This window comes from Oryx dammah, unplaced genomic scaffold (assembly GCF_014754425.2).
Source record: "Oryx dammah isolate SB20612 unplaced genomic scaffold, SCBI_Odam_1.1 HiC_scaffold_2, whole genome shotgun sequence".
In the NCBI taxonomy this organism is placed as follows: Eukaryota; Metazoa; Chordata; class Mammalia; order Artiodactyla; family Bovidae; genus Oryx; species Oryx dammah.
Window position 1 is genome coordinate 90,440,004 of NW_024070186.1, and position 16,358 is coordinate 90,456,361.

General features: G+C 38.3%; 1 protein-coding gene across 4 annotated transcripts in view; it reads left to right on the forward strand.

Moving 5' to 3' along the window:
• Positions 1–16,358, forward strand: part of GOLGB1 (golgin B1) — a 77,581-nt gene that overhangs the window by 36,944 nt on the left and 24,279 nt on the right. For all 4 annotated transcript variants that reach the window (XM_040250608.1, XM_040250627.1, XM_040250617.1 and 1 more), the window contains 3 exons: positions 1,671–1,744; positions 4,727–9,921; positions 10,772–12,683. In XM_040250608.1, the coding sequence (XP_040106542.1) occupies positions 1,671–1,744; positions 4,727–9,921; positions 10,772–12,683 (7,181 nt within the window). The remainder of the gene's footprint in view (positions 1–1,670; positions 1,745–4,726; positions 9,922–10,771; positions 12,684–16,358) is intronic.

Below are 16,358 nucleotides of genomic sequence, written 5' to 3' on the forward strand. Positions count from 1 at the left end.
TATACCAAAATTTCCAACTTAACCGTTTTTACAGTTCCACTTAGCTATAAACTAAGGTATATAGGGATCATATACCTTTATTAGACTAGTCCTACCATTGCTGATAAAGAATACCGCAAATTCAACTCGTTATTCAACCCTCTTAAACCACTTCTCTGAGACCTTATCCATGATGTTTATTTTGCAGTTTTGCAAGCAGTCTCTGTCACTTTCATGTGGCTTATTATGGTTTAGAGGTTACATGAGTTCCATTCTCTTTGCTCTTTACTGCAGGGGTCACGGCCCTGACGTTTTCTGTATTAGTTTTCATGTCTGGTTACCCTTGTTTTATGAGTCATGTTCTATTAATATTAAACTCACCTTTTGTGCTTCCATTTCTACCACTGTGCTCCTTCCTCAAATACTTGTGAAATGTCTGAACATACTATATACAGTCTTGAATTCATTTGTTTCATGAATGTTCATTTATTCATTCAGCAAATATCTTTCCTATGTATTGGTGCCTTTCCTATGTACTGGGGACTACTCTAGTTGCTGAGGATACTGCTCCGAACATATTAGAAGATAAGACAGGCCATAAACATGTATATACATAAGAAAATTTCAGAGAGTGTTAAATACTAGGATGAAAATAGAACAGGCTACTGCACATGTGTCTGGGGGAAGGAGAAAGCAGTGTCAGAGTGGTCAGGGTAGGCCTCTCTGATCACTGGTTACCTGAATGATGAAAAGGGGACAGCCACACGAAGGAGACTGAGCAGATCTCATTCCAAGCAGGAAAGAGCAGCGTAAACACCCTGAGGTATGAATAAACCTTGATATGTTTTCAGATAGAAGCAAGGCCAGTGTTCTTGGAAGTAGAGTGAGCAAAAGGGGGGCAGTATAGAGTTTGTAGAATAAGTAGGGTCAAATCATGTCAGTCATATTAAAACACTTGGATGTAGTGTAAAAAATAAGCTTTTTTGTTTGTTTCGTATACTTGTCTTAGCTTCTCAGAAAGAGTATAAACTTCTTGGGGGCTTACTAATACTCAATATTTTTATCCTCCAAGGTACTACTACCGTTTTTAGATACCCACATTGTAATAAGACATGAGGGAGAACTCAGAAGACTGAGTTCTGATCCTAGCCGTATGAACTAGATGTAGGACATGTCATTTCTTTGTTTCCTCATATGGTCATTGAAAAGATTGGATAGCTCCTTTCTATGCTAAAATTTGATGTCCTTATGAACGTATGTGAAAGAATGTAGAAGACATTTTAAGTGCTATATTAATGCATGATGTATAATATGAACACAGAAAAGTTATAGATAATTTACATTTATTTCCCTAGAATTCCCAAATTATGCTGCAGAAATAGCTGCTTTTTGTCATGTGCTCTGGCTTTTTTCTCCCCCCCTTTAAAGCCTTCCACTATTTATTATACTTCACTCAGGTTAATCATTAACACCCACTACCCTTCTATTTTATATCTCATCTTTTCATCATCTTTTGCCACTTCTTTATTTTAATAAAATAAGTTGTTTTATCTCCCCCAAACTAGTCTGTTCTTTCCTCTTGGTTATTTCATGCATCTCAGATAGCCTCACACACAATCATACCTCTGTTTGGTTTTTTTTCAAACACTTCTACATTTACCTTCTAAGGCTATTTATTTTGTGACTTTCAGAAAAACTGTCCTCTCAGATTACTCTCCTGGAGTCTCAGAAGAGAACTGGAGAGGTAGATAGAGAAGTCCATGAGGTAAGTGATGCATTCTTAAAATAATGAGAATATGAGCTCGATCAGGGGAGGTGGTTTCAAGCCTAAGCTTTTGTATAGTTTTCTAATGTCGACAGAATTACATTACCTAGAAAATGAGATTTAAGAGAGTCGTAATGGTTATTATTTCTCATTTACTCTCATTTGTTTATAAATATTTGGACATTTTATTTGTCCTGAACCAACGCAAGTACAGTAGCATTTATTTGGGATTTGATAGCCTATTTTGCATGCTGGGTTATCATTTATCTCAACTTCTTTGCCCACCTCAGAAAAGTTTCTCAGTAAAGAAATTAGGTAAAAATCTCCAGTCTCTCCCCACCACCCCCTTCTCATTTGGCACAGTTTCACTTAGGATTATATTCAAAAGGCATCCTTAGAGAATGGTGATTTTTATAACCTGAAAATCATTATAAGAAATGTGTGATTGCTCAATATTCTACTAATTTAAGATGATTGTTGGCTGTATTGTGTTTAATTGTCCTTCCATTTAGGAAGTCAGTGATAGGGAATTTCCTGGTGGTCTGGTGGTTAGGACTACATGCTTTCACTGCCAAGGGCCTGGGTTTGATCCTTGATCAGGGAACTAAGATCACACAAGTCATGTGGCATGGCCAGAAAAAAAAAAAAAAAGTGAGTGATAGACTCATAAATGGCCTTGAGGAATAATTTAACTTCTTTACAATAGTGTCTGCTTACTTATTGTATTAGAGTTCTCTAGAGAAACAGAATTAATAGGAAGTGAAATATATATAAACAGGGTTTATTTTAAGGAATTGGCTCATATAATTGTGGAGGCTGACAAATTCAAAATTGCAGGGTAGGCTAGCACACTGGAGACCCAGAGAAGTTGCAGTTTGAATCTGAAGGTAGTCTGCAGGCAGAATTTCTTCTTTTTGGAGGAGGGCCATCTTTTTTTGGTTATGGCCTTTAACCACTTAGGTGAAGTCCATCCACATTATGGAGAGCAGCCTGCTTTACTCAGAGTCTGCTGGTTTAAATCTTAACTTTATCTAAAAATACCTCAACAGAAACATTTGGAGTAATGTTTGACCAATTATCTCAGCATTGTGGGCTAACCAAGTTGAGGCATAAAGTTAACCTCCATATTTATATTCAATTACGTTTTCATATGATGTTCTGTTCACAAAATTGTGAAAAGTGGACTAAATTTTGAAAATAAGTTTAACATTATATGGTTACTGACAAATTATGAGAGTTTAGTAGTGAAAAATGAATTTTGTTTAGCCAAGGAGATGCTTAATGTTTTAAGATACTTAGCAATTAATGTCTAGTGAAAACAGAACTCAAAATGGAAGAGCAGATAAGAAATATGGGACTCTATTAAGAAAAACAAAATATCCAGAAGGGAGAACAAACAGGAAACAGCGGAAAAGGAAGGGAAAAAAAGCTCCACAGAAATTGTAAAAGGAAGCGTGACTAAGATAATTCCTTGGGATAAGAGAGAGTGAATAGAAAGGGTCCATAGAAAATGTAAGCACGGTCTAAAGGGGAAGACTAGTACTAGAAGGAAAAACGAGAGTGGCTAGAAAGAGCAAAGGTTTCCACTTTTCTAGTTTCTGATGTATAACATTGACTTTAAAAAAAAAATCAAGCCAAAGTTAATTGAACTCTATAGATAGGACAGGGAGCAGCAGAGAATGAGAGTAAGGGAAGGAAGTGAGTGAAGTGGCATGACAGATAGTTAGTAAAGAGGAAATAAGAATACTTAGGATATGAGAGAGACCAGAAAAAGGAGTTAGTTATATTTCCATCTTCTGGCAAAAGTGATGCCTTGACTATATTAGATTTTTCATGTATGTAGGAATGGATAAATAGTAATGTGACATGAAGAAATTATAAAGGAACTTTTCCTCTGCTAAAAAAAATGTCTGTCCAGTTTTGGTTTCTAGAAATGTGAGTATAAGTATTGCAGAGAGTGAAGAATTTTAAAAGGTTAAAAGTGCTAATGAAAAATGATGAGATAATAACTTTCTGTAGAATAATATATAGTTCTAAAGTAATGATTTCTTTTCTTTTACTTAGTGGCTGAATATGATACCAAGATAATAGGTAATATTCATTGAGGACTTACTATGTGCCAGCTTCTGCTAGGGAATGGCAGAAATGTGAACTCTGGCAGCTTGGCTGCAGAGCTTGTGCTCTTGGCCACCACATTGTTTGACAATCCCCTGTTTCCCCCCCCCCCCCACCTCGTATCAAGTTCGAATTCTTTTTTTGGGGGGAGGGAGAAAAGCTGCTGTTGACAAAGATGGATATTTTATTATGTATATGGTCCCCAAACTCATTTAATAAAATACTAAATTTACCATGAAATTCACTGGTTTTGTCCCAGGAAGACAATTACAGAAATAATTTATATGGATTGAACAGCCTAATACAGTAAGCTTTGTCAGATGGGTCTGTAATTTCTTCCCAAGCTCCAACAGAACTCTTCTTTGATTATTTTATCCTGGTACTTTATCTTAATCAACTTGTCTGATAATCTCTTTGTCTGTTAATAGCTATCTTATCTAATACTTCCTATTCCAATAGATAGTTTAGGAAAAGGAATCCTGTAACTTCCTTCCTGGCATGAGATGAAATGAAAATTTACTTCTTGCTTCACTTTTTATTTGTAAGTAGTTCTTAGGAGAAATAAGCAGTTTTAATCTGAAAAAAAAGTTTCCCAAGTGAGGAATATTTAGGAGATGAGTCCCAGGTTTCCTTAGGTCTTATGAATATGACTTGACTTCAGTGTAGGATTGACAGGATGCCCTCAGAGGTCCAAGTTGGGAAATAAAAACTGATTTTAAAAGTATTTAGCAGTTTTGTGGTAGGGAAGTTTGGATGGAAAGGTTTTCAGTTTTGTAAAATGCACAATGTACCAGTTTTTAGTTAGGCTCTTTCCTATAAAACATTTGATTGAGGTGCTTTCTTTTTTCTTTTTTTAAAAAAAAATAGGTGAGCATGGTTGATATTACCAGGCTCAACAAGAGCAGTTTTTCTTCTGAGGAAAGTGGACAAGATGCCCTGGAGAACACATTTACTCAGAAGCATAAAGAACTATCCGTTTTATTGCTGGAAATGAAAGAAGCTCAAGAGGAGATTGCATTTCTTAAGCTGCAGCTTCAAGGCAAAAGGGCAGAAGGTGACCCTGAGTTCCTTGATCAGAAAGAAATGAAACAGATAGAGAATGAAGGAATACCTCCAGTTAAAATGACAGTGTTGCTTGAAGATACAGGGCAGCATTTTCCACCGATGCCAGATAAAGAGAGCAGTCTCACAACAACTGAGAAAGAAGAGCAGATGAACCCCGAACACCAGCATAGACCATCTGAGGAAATATCTTTAAATTACACCGGGGTGGAATTAAAATCAGCCGAGCAGGATGATGATGATAAACCCTCTTCTGTCCCAGGTGTTTGTCAGTGTCACCAGGATGAACTGGAAAGACTAAAAGGTCAGGTTTTGGAGCTTGAGGTAAACCTTCATAAAGCAGAAGAAACCTATGAGAAAAATTTAGATGAGAAAGCTAAGGAAATAGGCATCCTAACCCAGCTGATTGAAGAGTTTAAGAAAAATGCTGAAAACACCAACAATGCTTTCACTGCTTTGTCTGAAGAAAGAGACCAGCTTCTTGCTCAGGTGAAGGAACTTTGTGTGGTAACGGAACTGCGGGCTCAGGTACAGCAACTAGAAGTGAGCCTTGCAGAAGCAGAAAGGCAAAGAAGACTTGACCATGAAAGTCAGACTGCTCATCATGACTTGCTCACTGAACAGATCCATAGCCTCACCATAGAAGCCAAATCTAAAGATGTGAAGATTGAAGTTTTACAGAATGAACTAGATGGTGTGCAGGTTCAGTTTTCTGAGCAGAGTACTTTGATCAAAAGCCTGCAGAGCCAGCTGCAGAGAAAAGAAAGTGAAGTGCTTGAGGGGGCAGAACGTGAGAGGGAGGTCTCAAATAAGGTGGAAGAACTTTCACAGGCCCTTTCACAGAAGGAACTTGAAATAGCAAAAATGGATCAACTCTTACTAGAAAAAAAGAAAGATGTGGAAATACTCCAACAGACCATTGAGGAGAAGGATCAGCAAGTGACAGAAATCAGCTTTAGTATGACGGAGAAAATGGTTCAGCTTAATGAAGAGAAATTTTCTCTTGGGGTTGAAATAAAGACTCTTAAAGAACAGCTGAATTTATTATCCAGAGCTGAAGAGACCAAAAAAGAGCAGATGGAAGAAGATAAAGAAATTGTTTCCAGCATTAAACAGAATTTTGATGAGTTGAGCCCAGCAGGGCTAATAAGTAAAGAAGAACTTCAACATGAATTAGACCTTGTAAAGAAAGAAAGTGAGCAGAGAAAGAGAAAGCTCCAGGCTGCTCTTATTAACAGAAAGGAACTTCTACAGAAAGTCAGTAGATTAGAAGAGGAATTGGCCAAAGTGAAAGATGAACCCAGCAAAGAGATCCTACTCCTTGAGAGTGAGAGGAGGGAAGTGGAGGAAGATAAAGAAAGCAAAGAAGACTTAGAAAAATGTGTGACTTCTAAGTGCCAAGAAATAGAAATGTCTTTAAAACAGATAATATCTGAGAAGGAAATGGAACTAGAGCACGTTAGGAAGGGTTTGGAAGAAAAGGCAGCAATAGAAGAACAGTTACAGGCTGTGGTCAAACAGATGAATCAGAATTTACAGGAAAAGACAAACCAGATAGATCTGCTCCAAGCAGAAGTCATTGAAAACCAAGCAATTATCCAAAAGTTAACCACAGGTAACAAGGATGCAGGTGATGGAGACTCAGCAGCACCTGTAAAAGAAGCAATGGCCATCAGTCCGCTTGGTGCAGGCAGTGGAGAACACTGGAAACCAGAACTGGAAGGAAAAATAGTGGACCTTGAAAAAGAAAAGGAGCAACTTCAAAAGAAGCTACAGGAAGTATTAACCTCTCGCAAGGTGATTCTAAAAAAGGCACAGGAGAAAGAAAGACATCTTAGGGAGGAGCTAAAGCAACAGAAGGATGACTATAATCGCTTGCAAGAACAGTTTGATGAGCAAAGCAAGGAAAATGAGAACATTGGGGACCAACTAAAACAACTGCAGATTCAAGTACAGGAATCTATGGACAGAAAACTCCCAGGCAGTGGCCAGCAGGAACCAGGCTCTCCCACTCAAGGTTTAGAAGAACCTTTATTCAAAGCTACAAAACAGCAGCCTGTTCAATCTGTTTCAGAGTCTGACTTGCACCTAGACTGGCCTTCTCATCTTGGAGATACAAATGCTCTGCAGGGCAATACTGCTATTGCCCAGATTAAGACCCAGCTGAAAGAAATAGAGGCTGAGAAAGAAGAGTTAGAGTTAAAGGTTAACTCTACAATAAATGAACTGACTAAAAAATCAGAAGAGGTATTTCAGTTACAAGAGCAGATAAATAAACAGGATTTAGAAATCCAGAGTCTGAAGGCAGAGTCCTATGAAGCTGAAGCCCACGCAGAAACCCTGAGGCAAAAACTGGAAAGCAGTCAACTAGAGATCGCTGGATTAGAGCAGTTAAGAGAATTGAAGCCTGAACTAGATGAACTGCAAAAACTCATAAACAAAAAGGAAGAAGAAGTTAGATACATTTCTGGACTGCTTAGTGAAAAGGAAACAGCCCTTACTAAAGTACAAACGGAGATAACAAAACAAGAGGATTTAGTAAAGGCACTGCATACACAGCTGGAAATGCAAGCCAAAGAACATGATGAGAAGATAAAGCAGTTCCAGGTGGAGCTTTGCGAACTGAAGCAGAAACCAGGAGAGACCAGAGAAGAAAGTAAAGCAAAACAGCAAATACAGAGGAAACTGCAAGCTGCCCTCATTTCCCGAAAGGAAGCACTAAAAGAAAACAAAGGTCTCCAGGAGGAGCTGTCTTTGGCCAGAAACACCATTGAGCATCTCACTAAGTCTCTGGCAGATGTGGAAAACCAAGTTTCTGCTCAAAATAGAGAAAAAGATGTATTCTTAGGAAAGTTAGCTCTTCTTCAGGAAGAAAGAGACAAACTCATTGCAGAAGTGGACAGATCTTTAATGGAAAATCAAAGTCTCAGTGGTTCTTGTGAAAGTCTGAAATTAGCACTGGAGGGTCTTACTGAAGACAAGGAAAACTTAATGAAGGAAATTGAATCTTTGAAATGTTCCAAGATTGCGGAAAGCACTGAGTGGCAAGAGAAACACCAAGAGTTGCAAAAGGAATATGAAATTCTTCTGCAGTCCTATGAGAATGTTAGTAATGAGGCAGAAAGAATTCAGCATGTAGTGGAAACTGTGAGGCAGGAGAAGCAGGAACTTTATGGCAAGTTGAGAAGCACAGAAGCAAACAAGAAAGAAACAGAAAAGCAGTTACAGGAAGCTGAACAGGAAATGGAGGAGATGAAAGAAAAGATGAGAAAGTTTGCTAAATCTAAACAGCAGAAAATCCTAGAGTTGGAAGAAGAGAATGAACGGCTTAGAGCAGAGGTACATCCTGCAGGAGATACATCTAAAGATAGTATGGAAGCACTCCTTTCTTCCAATTCCAACATGAAGGAGGAGCTGGAAAGGGTCAAAACAGAATATAAAACCCTCTCTAAGGAGTTTGAGGCTTTAAAGGCAGAAAAGGACTCTTTAAGTGAAGAGGTTCAACATTTAAAGCATCAGATAGAAGATAATGTATCCAAACAAGCTAGCCTGGAGCCCACTGAGAAGCATGACAACCAGCTGGCTGTCACTGAAGAGGGAACCCCGTCTGCTCCAGGTGAGGCTGAGGAGCAAGACTCCCCAGGTATGAACACGAGGCCTGAAAATTTAGAATCCACTCTATCAGAGAAGAGTGCCAAGCCTGACATATGTGAGAATGTCAGCTTACATGATGAAATTAATAACTACCTTCAGCAGATTGATCAGCTTAAAGAAAGAATCACTGAATTAGAGGAAGGCAAGCAGAAAGACAAGGACTTTAGCCAGAATTTAGAAAACGAGAGAGATACTTTACTGAGTCAAATAGCAGCAAAGGATGGTGAACTAAAAATGCTTCAGGAAGAAGTAACCAAAATAAACCTATTAAATCAGCAAACCCAAGAAGAACTTGCCAGAGTTATCAAGTTAAAGGAGACAGCAGAAGAAGAGAAAGATGACTTGGAAGAGAGGCTTATGAATCAATTAGCAGAACTTAATGGAAGCATTGGGAATTATTATCAGGATGTTACAGATGCCCAGATCAAAAACGAGCTACTAGAATCCGAAATGCAGAACCTTAAAAAGTGTGTGAGTGAATTGGAAGAAGAAAAGCAACAGTTAGTCAAGGAGAAAACTAAGGTGGAATCAGAAATACGAAAGGAATATATGGAGAAAATACAAGGTGCTCAGAAAGGACCTGGCAATAAAAGCCACGCGAAGGAACTTCAGGAGCTGCTAAAAGAAAAACAGCAAGAAGTAAAGCAGCTGCAGACGGACTGTATTAGGTACCAAGAGAAGATCAGTGCTCTGGAGAGAACTGTTAAGGCTCTAGAATTTGTTCAGACTGAGTCCCAAAAAGATTTGGAAATAACCAAAGAAAATCTGGCTCAAGCCAATGAACACCGCAAGAAGGCAGAATCGGAATTAGCTAGCTTCAAAGTACTGCTAGATGACACTCAAAGTGAAGCAGCAAGGGTCCTAGCAGACAATCTCAAGTTGAAAAAGGAGCTTCAGTCAAGTAAAGAATCCATTAAAAGCCAAATGAAACAAAAGGATGAAGATCTTGAGCGAAGACTGGAGCAAGTAGAGGAGAAACACCTGAAAGAGAAGAAGAATATGCAAGAGAAACTGGACGCTTTGTGTAGAGAAAAAGTCCACTTGGAAGAGACATTTGGAGAGGTTCAGGTCACTTTGAACAAGAAAGACAAGGAAGTTAAGCAACTTCAGGAAAACCTGGATAGTACTGTGGCCCAGCTGGCAGCTTTCACTAAGAGCATGTCTTCCCTCCAGGATGATCGGGACAGGGTGATAGATGAAGCCAAAAAGTGGGAGAGGAAGTTCAGTGATGCTATTCAGACCAAAGAAGAAGAAATTAGACTTAAAGAGGAGAATTGCAGCGTTCTAAAGGATCAGCTTAGGCAGATGTCCATCCATATGGAGGAACTGAAGATCAACATTTCCAGGTAAATGAATAATAACTCTTTTAGCTCTTCGAAAGGAAATTGAAGGCAAAGGAAGTCATAAACTATTTCCATTCCCTTTAATATTATGGGACTAATTTTGGTCTAAATTTCCCCCCAGAAGATGTATTCCCTCTCACTTCTGTCTCACTGTCTGTTTTTTTGCAAATGACTTTATGCTACAACTTGTCTTGGCGTGAAATATTCACATTTATTTCTCTACCTATTTTTCTGTTGAGAGATCTCTTAGACTTTTTTGTTTATTTTCATTTTCATTTCTACTGTCCTTGCCCATCTCTGAATTTTTACCATAGTATAAATTTCTATACTCTCAAATTACTGCCTTAGCCTCTGAAATTATTTCCTGTTTTCTCTTCCCCATATTCCGCATCAGTTTATATTGCATATGCCTGCTGGAGTTATTTTCCTCAAACTCCAGTTTTATATCACTTTAGTTCAGGAACTAATAGCATCCCCACACTATACTCTTTCATTTTTAGTAGAATCCCTCTGCTTAGAGACAGGTTTCCTCATTTGCCTCTCATACCAAGATTATTTCATTCAGGGGCCAGACAACAGCTTATCTAGAACCAAGTACAAAATTGGGGGCGCTCTTCAGAGTATCCAAACTCATGTCACTAAATTAACAACAGACTTTGGAGTTTATTTTTATATAAATTCTTAGATGCAGTATACCTTTAATACAGAACATTTGTAGAACTGATACGTCTTTATTAAAAACACCTTCAATTTTGAATGTTTATTCATTTGTAGATCTGAGTACCTGTTGCGTTTCTTAGGCATCAGGTACTTTTCCACTGAAATCTGTAATTAATGACCTTTTTTTTTCTAGGCTTGAGCATGACAAACAGATGTGGGAGTCCAAAGCTCAGACAGAGGTCCAGATTCAGCAGAAGGTCTGTGATACTCTGCAAGGAGAAAACAAAGAACTTTTGTCCCAGCTCGAAGAGACTCAAAATCTATACCGTAGTTCTCAGGATGATTTAGCTAAGTTGGAATCAGAACTGAAGATTCTCAGAGACCAGTCAACTGATTTAAATAACTCTCTAGACGAATTTAAGGAAAATAAAGAAAATTTGGAAGGGATCATAAAGCAGAAAGAGGCTGATATCCAGAATTGTAAGTTCAGTTATGAGCAGCTGGAGACTGATCTTCAGGCCTCCAGGCAACTGACCAGTAGACTGCATGAAGAAATAAACATGAAGGAGCAGAAGATTATTAGCCTGCTTTCTGCCAAGGAACAGGCAGTCCAAGTGGCCGTGGCCGAACTCCACCGGCAACATGATAGAGAAATTAAAGAACTGGAAAATCTGCTGTCCCAGGAGGAAGAGGAGAACACTGTCTTAGAAGAGGAGAACAAAAAAGCTGTTGACAGAACCAATCAGCTTATGGAAACACTGAAAAACATGAAAAAGGAGAACTTGCAGCAGAAGGCTCAGTTGAATTCCTTCATTAAATCCATGTCTTCTCTCCAGGATGACCGAGACCGCATAGTCAGTGACTACCAACAGCTGGAAGAACGACATCTCTCTGTGATCTTGGAAAAAGACCAACTCATTCAAGATGCTGCTACTGAGAATAATAAGCTGAAGGAGGAAATCCGAAGCTTGAGAAGTCATATGGATGACCTTAATTCTGAGAATGCCAAGCTCAATGCAGAGCTGATCCAGTATAGAGAAGACCTGAACCAAGTGTTGTCGAAGAAAGACTGTCAGCAAAAGCAGCTCCTTGAAGCTCAGCTTCAGCAGGTCAAAGAGCTGAAAGGTGAATATGCTAAATTAGAAGCAAAGCTCAAGGAGTCTGAGGAAGCAAGGGAGGAGCTGCAGAGGTCCTCTCTTGCCCTCCAGGAGGAGAAACAAGATTTAGCTAAAGAGACTGAGAGCTTGAAAGTCTCTCTATCACAATTAAAGAAACAGTTGACAGCCTTGCAAGAAGAAGGTACTCTAGGAATATTTCAGGCCCAATTAAAAGCCAAAGAAGAAGAGGTACAGAAGTTAAGTACTGTCCTTTCTTCCTCTCAGAAGAGAGTTATGGAACTGGAAGAGGAATTGGTTCATGTTCAGAAGGAAGCTGCCAAGAAGGTAGGTGAAATTGAAGACAAACTGAAGAAAGAATTAAAGCATCTTCATCATGATGCAGGGATAATGCGCAATGAAACTGAGACAGCAGAAGAGAGGGTGGCGGAGCTAGCAAGAGATCTGGTGGAGATGGAGCAGAAGTTACTCGTGGTCACCAAAGAAAATAAAGATCTCACAGCACAAATCCAGTCTTTTGGAAGGTCAATGAGTTCCCTACAGAACAGTAGAGATCAGGCGCATGAGGAACTTGAGGAACTGAAAAGGAAATATGAGGCCAGTCTGAAGGAGTTGGCACAGCTGAGAGAACAGGGCCTCTTAAGCAGGGAGAGAGACGTTCTTGTTTCTAAAGCTGCATTTCCAGTGATTTCCACTGAGGATAACAGCTTGCCCCACCTTGAGAAACTTAACCAGCAGCTTCTGTCCAAAGATGAGCAACTGTTGTACTTGTCCTCACAACTGGAAGATTCTTACAACCAAGTGCAGTCCTTTTCCAAGGCTATGGCCAGCCTGCAGAATGAGAGAGATCGCCTGTTGAGTGAACTGGAGAAATTACGTAAGTCAGAGGATGGGAGGCAGAGGTCCGCAGCCCCACCTGCAACCAGCCCTGCTGAAGTACAGAGTTTAAAAAAAGCTATGTCATCACTCCAAAATGACCGGGACCGACTAGTGAGTGTTTAGTTTCTCTTTCTACTCTTCTGAGAGTTTTTGAAACTTTCTTTAAATTGATTTTCATTTTTACAGAAAATGGTAAAAATTTTTATTCATTTTAACTTGGTGTTCTGGGATGATAAACATTATTTAAATTACTTTAAATCTGCCATTGCTGTTTAAAAAAATCAGATTTCCTTTGCACAGAACTCACCATGGGTCACAAAAGGACTAAGAGATGGAAAGCTATTTTATATATTTTATACACACACACACAGATGTTTCCAGAATTTGTCATAGTTTAATTGAATGAAAGTATTGGGATCACTTAAGTGCCTTTTTACACTGAGAGTTTAGTAGAGTCTGGTAGAATTAAGGGTAAAGAAGACTCAGCTTATTTTGTACTTATCTAAAAGTAACCCTAATTTGTCAAAAGAAAGTTAAATGTAAAAGGGATTAATTTAAATAATTTTACATGACTATTTAGTAAAGCTTTATTTGCAGACTGAATCATTTTCCCACTTCCCTTTATATATCCAACTCTTTTTTTTAATCTTAGAGAAAGATAAGATCTCCAGTGTTAAATTTTTACTGCTTTTAAGAGGATCCCATAGTTTAATCCAGGTCTTTTTTTTTTTTTTTTCCTGAAAACTTGCAGATTATCAAAATTTAGAGGCAAAACTAGAACTGTATGGGCCCAGCCAGGCTATCAGGATTCTACTTTGTGACATTATTCTTTTCACTTTCATGACAGTTTCTTAACTCTGTCTAGGCCATATACTCAAATGGGCAATAAATTGAGCTTCAAAAGTCTAAATTTTCTATTTTTAAATCCAGAATATGAAAATTCTAGTTTTTAAAATTGAAAGTGAAAGTGAAGTTGCTCAGTCATGTCCGACTCTCTGCGACCCCATGGACTGTAGCCTACCATGCTCCTCCATCCATGGGATTTTCAAGGCAGGAGTACTGGAGTGGGTTGCCATTTCCTTCTCCAGGGGATCTTTCCAACCCTGGGATCAAACCCAGGTCTCCCGCATTGCGGGCAGATGCTTTACCATCTAAGCCACCATATTAGCCCAGGGGGAAAAAATCATTTCTCCTAAACTGTAAAGTCTTAATGCAGATTTTTTTTTCTTGGTAGGTAATGTGTTCATTCATATTACATTTAATACTGAATATTTATAGACAATCTTTTTTCCCTTTTGTAATCTGAACAAAGCCTCCCTTTTCAGCTACAATTTTTATATTAATACAATTTAGGCATATTTATTTTTATTTTTAAAATAGTTTCAGTTTAGCTGACTTTGTTCTAGGAGCTTAACCTTTTGTCATTGTTTTCAGAATGCAAATGCAAAGTTTTCTTCAGGACTGTATATACCTCGCATATAATTTATAGCAGAGGTCCAGCCTCCAGGCACAGACCGGTATCTCCTGTCAGATTAGCAGTGGCATGAGATTAGAAATAAAGTACACAATAAATGTAATGTGCTTGAATCATCCCCAAACCATCCCCATTCCACCCCGGTCGTGGAAAAGTGTCTTCCATGAAACTGGTCCCTGGTGCCAAAATGTTGGGGACTGGTGATTTATCCAGGTGTTGATTATCTTCTAGGTCAAAATCTTTTTCCTGAAAGCTGTTAGGATAAATTCTGAATTAGCTATGTTTTATTCAGTGAGTTGCTTTACTATTTTTAGTTTTTGTAAATACTAGGGACTAAACTTTCTATCTCTTAACCTCTGTTCTATTAATACCTTTTTGTCTGCTGGGTATTTACCAGCCAAAGCATTTTTTATTTATTTGTTTTTTTCTTAATATATATATATTTATTGAAGTACAGTTGACTTACAATGTTTTAGGTGCACAGCAAGGTGATTTATTTATACATATACACATATATTATTTTTGAAATTATTTTTCATTATAGGTTATTACAAGATATTGACTATAGTTACATGTGCTATAAAGCCAGCATTTTTAAATTTCCATATAAGTCATAGTAATGTTCTTCTGCTTCCTAAGGCTCATAACTGTCTATTATTTTATTTCATTTAATCATCAAAGTCTGTCATTTCTTTTTTAAAAATTTTTGTACAATTCTTAAAGGTTACTTTTGATTTACAATTGTAACAAAATATTGGCTGTATTCCTGCATTGAGCCTGTCTAGGGTCTATCATTTCTTTATTCATAGTGTGCCTCAAATATTTCTTTTTTCCTTTCCATCATCAACACCTTAGGATAAATTTTTAACACTTTACCCTTAAATGGTTATAATGTTGGTGCTCCCAGTTGTCACCCCTCCATTGCTGAATACATTTTTCTGAAACTACTCTCTTATTACTGCATTGTTCAGTAACCTTTAAAAATTATTCTATCTCTAAAATATTCTTAGGATTCAAACCTCTTGGTTTGGTTTTAAGACCTGATGGTTTGTATCTGCCTGTCTTTGCAATGTCCCCTTTTATTGCTTCCCTACTCTTTCTCTTAATGTCAGCCATCTGATCTGCTCACCCACAAACTGGTCTACTTACCCATATTACCATCCTCTGAACAAAAATGTCCTCTCCATTTTCCTTTTTTGGGCAAATATTCCTACTCTTTAAAGGTTGCTCCAGAGCTTAGATCCTCTGGTCACATTTCCAGATCACTTGATTGTCTATTACCTTCTGTCTACTTCCCTCGTGCTTCTCTTTTCCTTTGTCCCATATTGTCTTGATATATATGGGGGTGTGTGTTTGTGTGTGTAAAATTTCTATACCTTTGTATTTTTTTATTGCACCATTTAAATTTCAAGCTCCTGGTAAATGTCATATCTTATACTTGTTTGTATTTCACATGGTTTTTAGCAGAAGGGTAGTTAATCATATGGTAGATAATCAACAATTGTGGATATTCTCTATCAGTGTGGTTGTTACTGAAAACACTGTTTTCTCTATTTTGTGAAATTGGAGTGTAGGGAGATTATAGGAACTTTTGAGACTGAGGCTTTTACATCTGCCATGACTGAATCATGTTATAAATCATATGAAGGCCTGACAGTCTGACTCAGTGATATTGCATACAGGCTCTGCCGGTCTGCTGAGGCCCTTCTGCATGCTTACTGAATGTATTATTAACTCCATTGACTCTTCTTTTCCACGCATCTTGTTCTCACTCTGTCTCATGAGCATTGAAATTTCTAGTCTCTCAGCCACTGGCTGCATGTATGATAACATTTCAATCACTGTCAGTTTAAATTTTCAGCCCAGGCCAGCAAATTGTCACCTCTGCCTAGCCTAGGCTTCCTTTCTCTCAAGACCACCTAAGGGAGGAGCTCAGTTTGAAAGGAGCTCAGGTTACTTTGGCCCTCTTCTTTCCATAGTTAAAGGGAAGTTTCCCAAATAAAGTCTGAGCGTCTTAGTGGCAAGGAGTTAATAACCCAGGGGATTCTACTAGGGCGTAACAGACAACTCTGGAAACATTTTGGAGTTTTCATCACCCAAACTTCCTTAGTACTTTCCCATAATCAAATGAAGCACTTGGGCAATTCCTGCCTAAAGGATGGAGTGCAAATCTCTAGAGGTGCCTTTTTGTTTGTATGTACACTTCAGTCTGAAAATGATTTGAGGTAGCATTTAAAGATATGAGGGGCTTCCCATCTGGCTCAGGGGTAAAGAATCCACCTGCCAGTTCAAGAGAAGCAGGGGATGTGAGG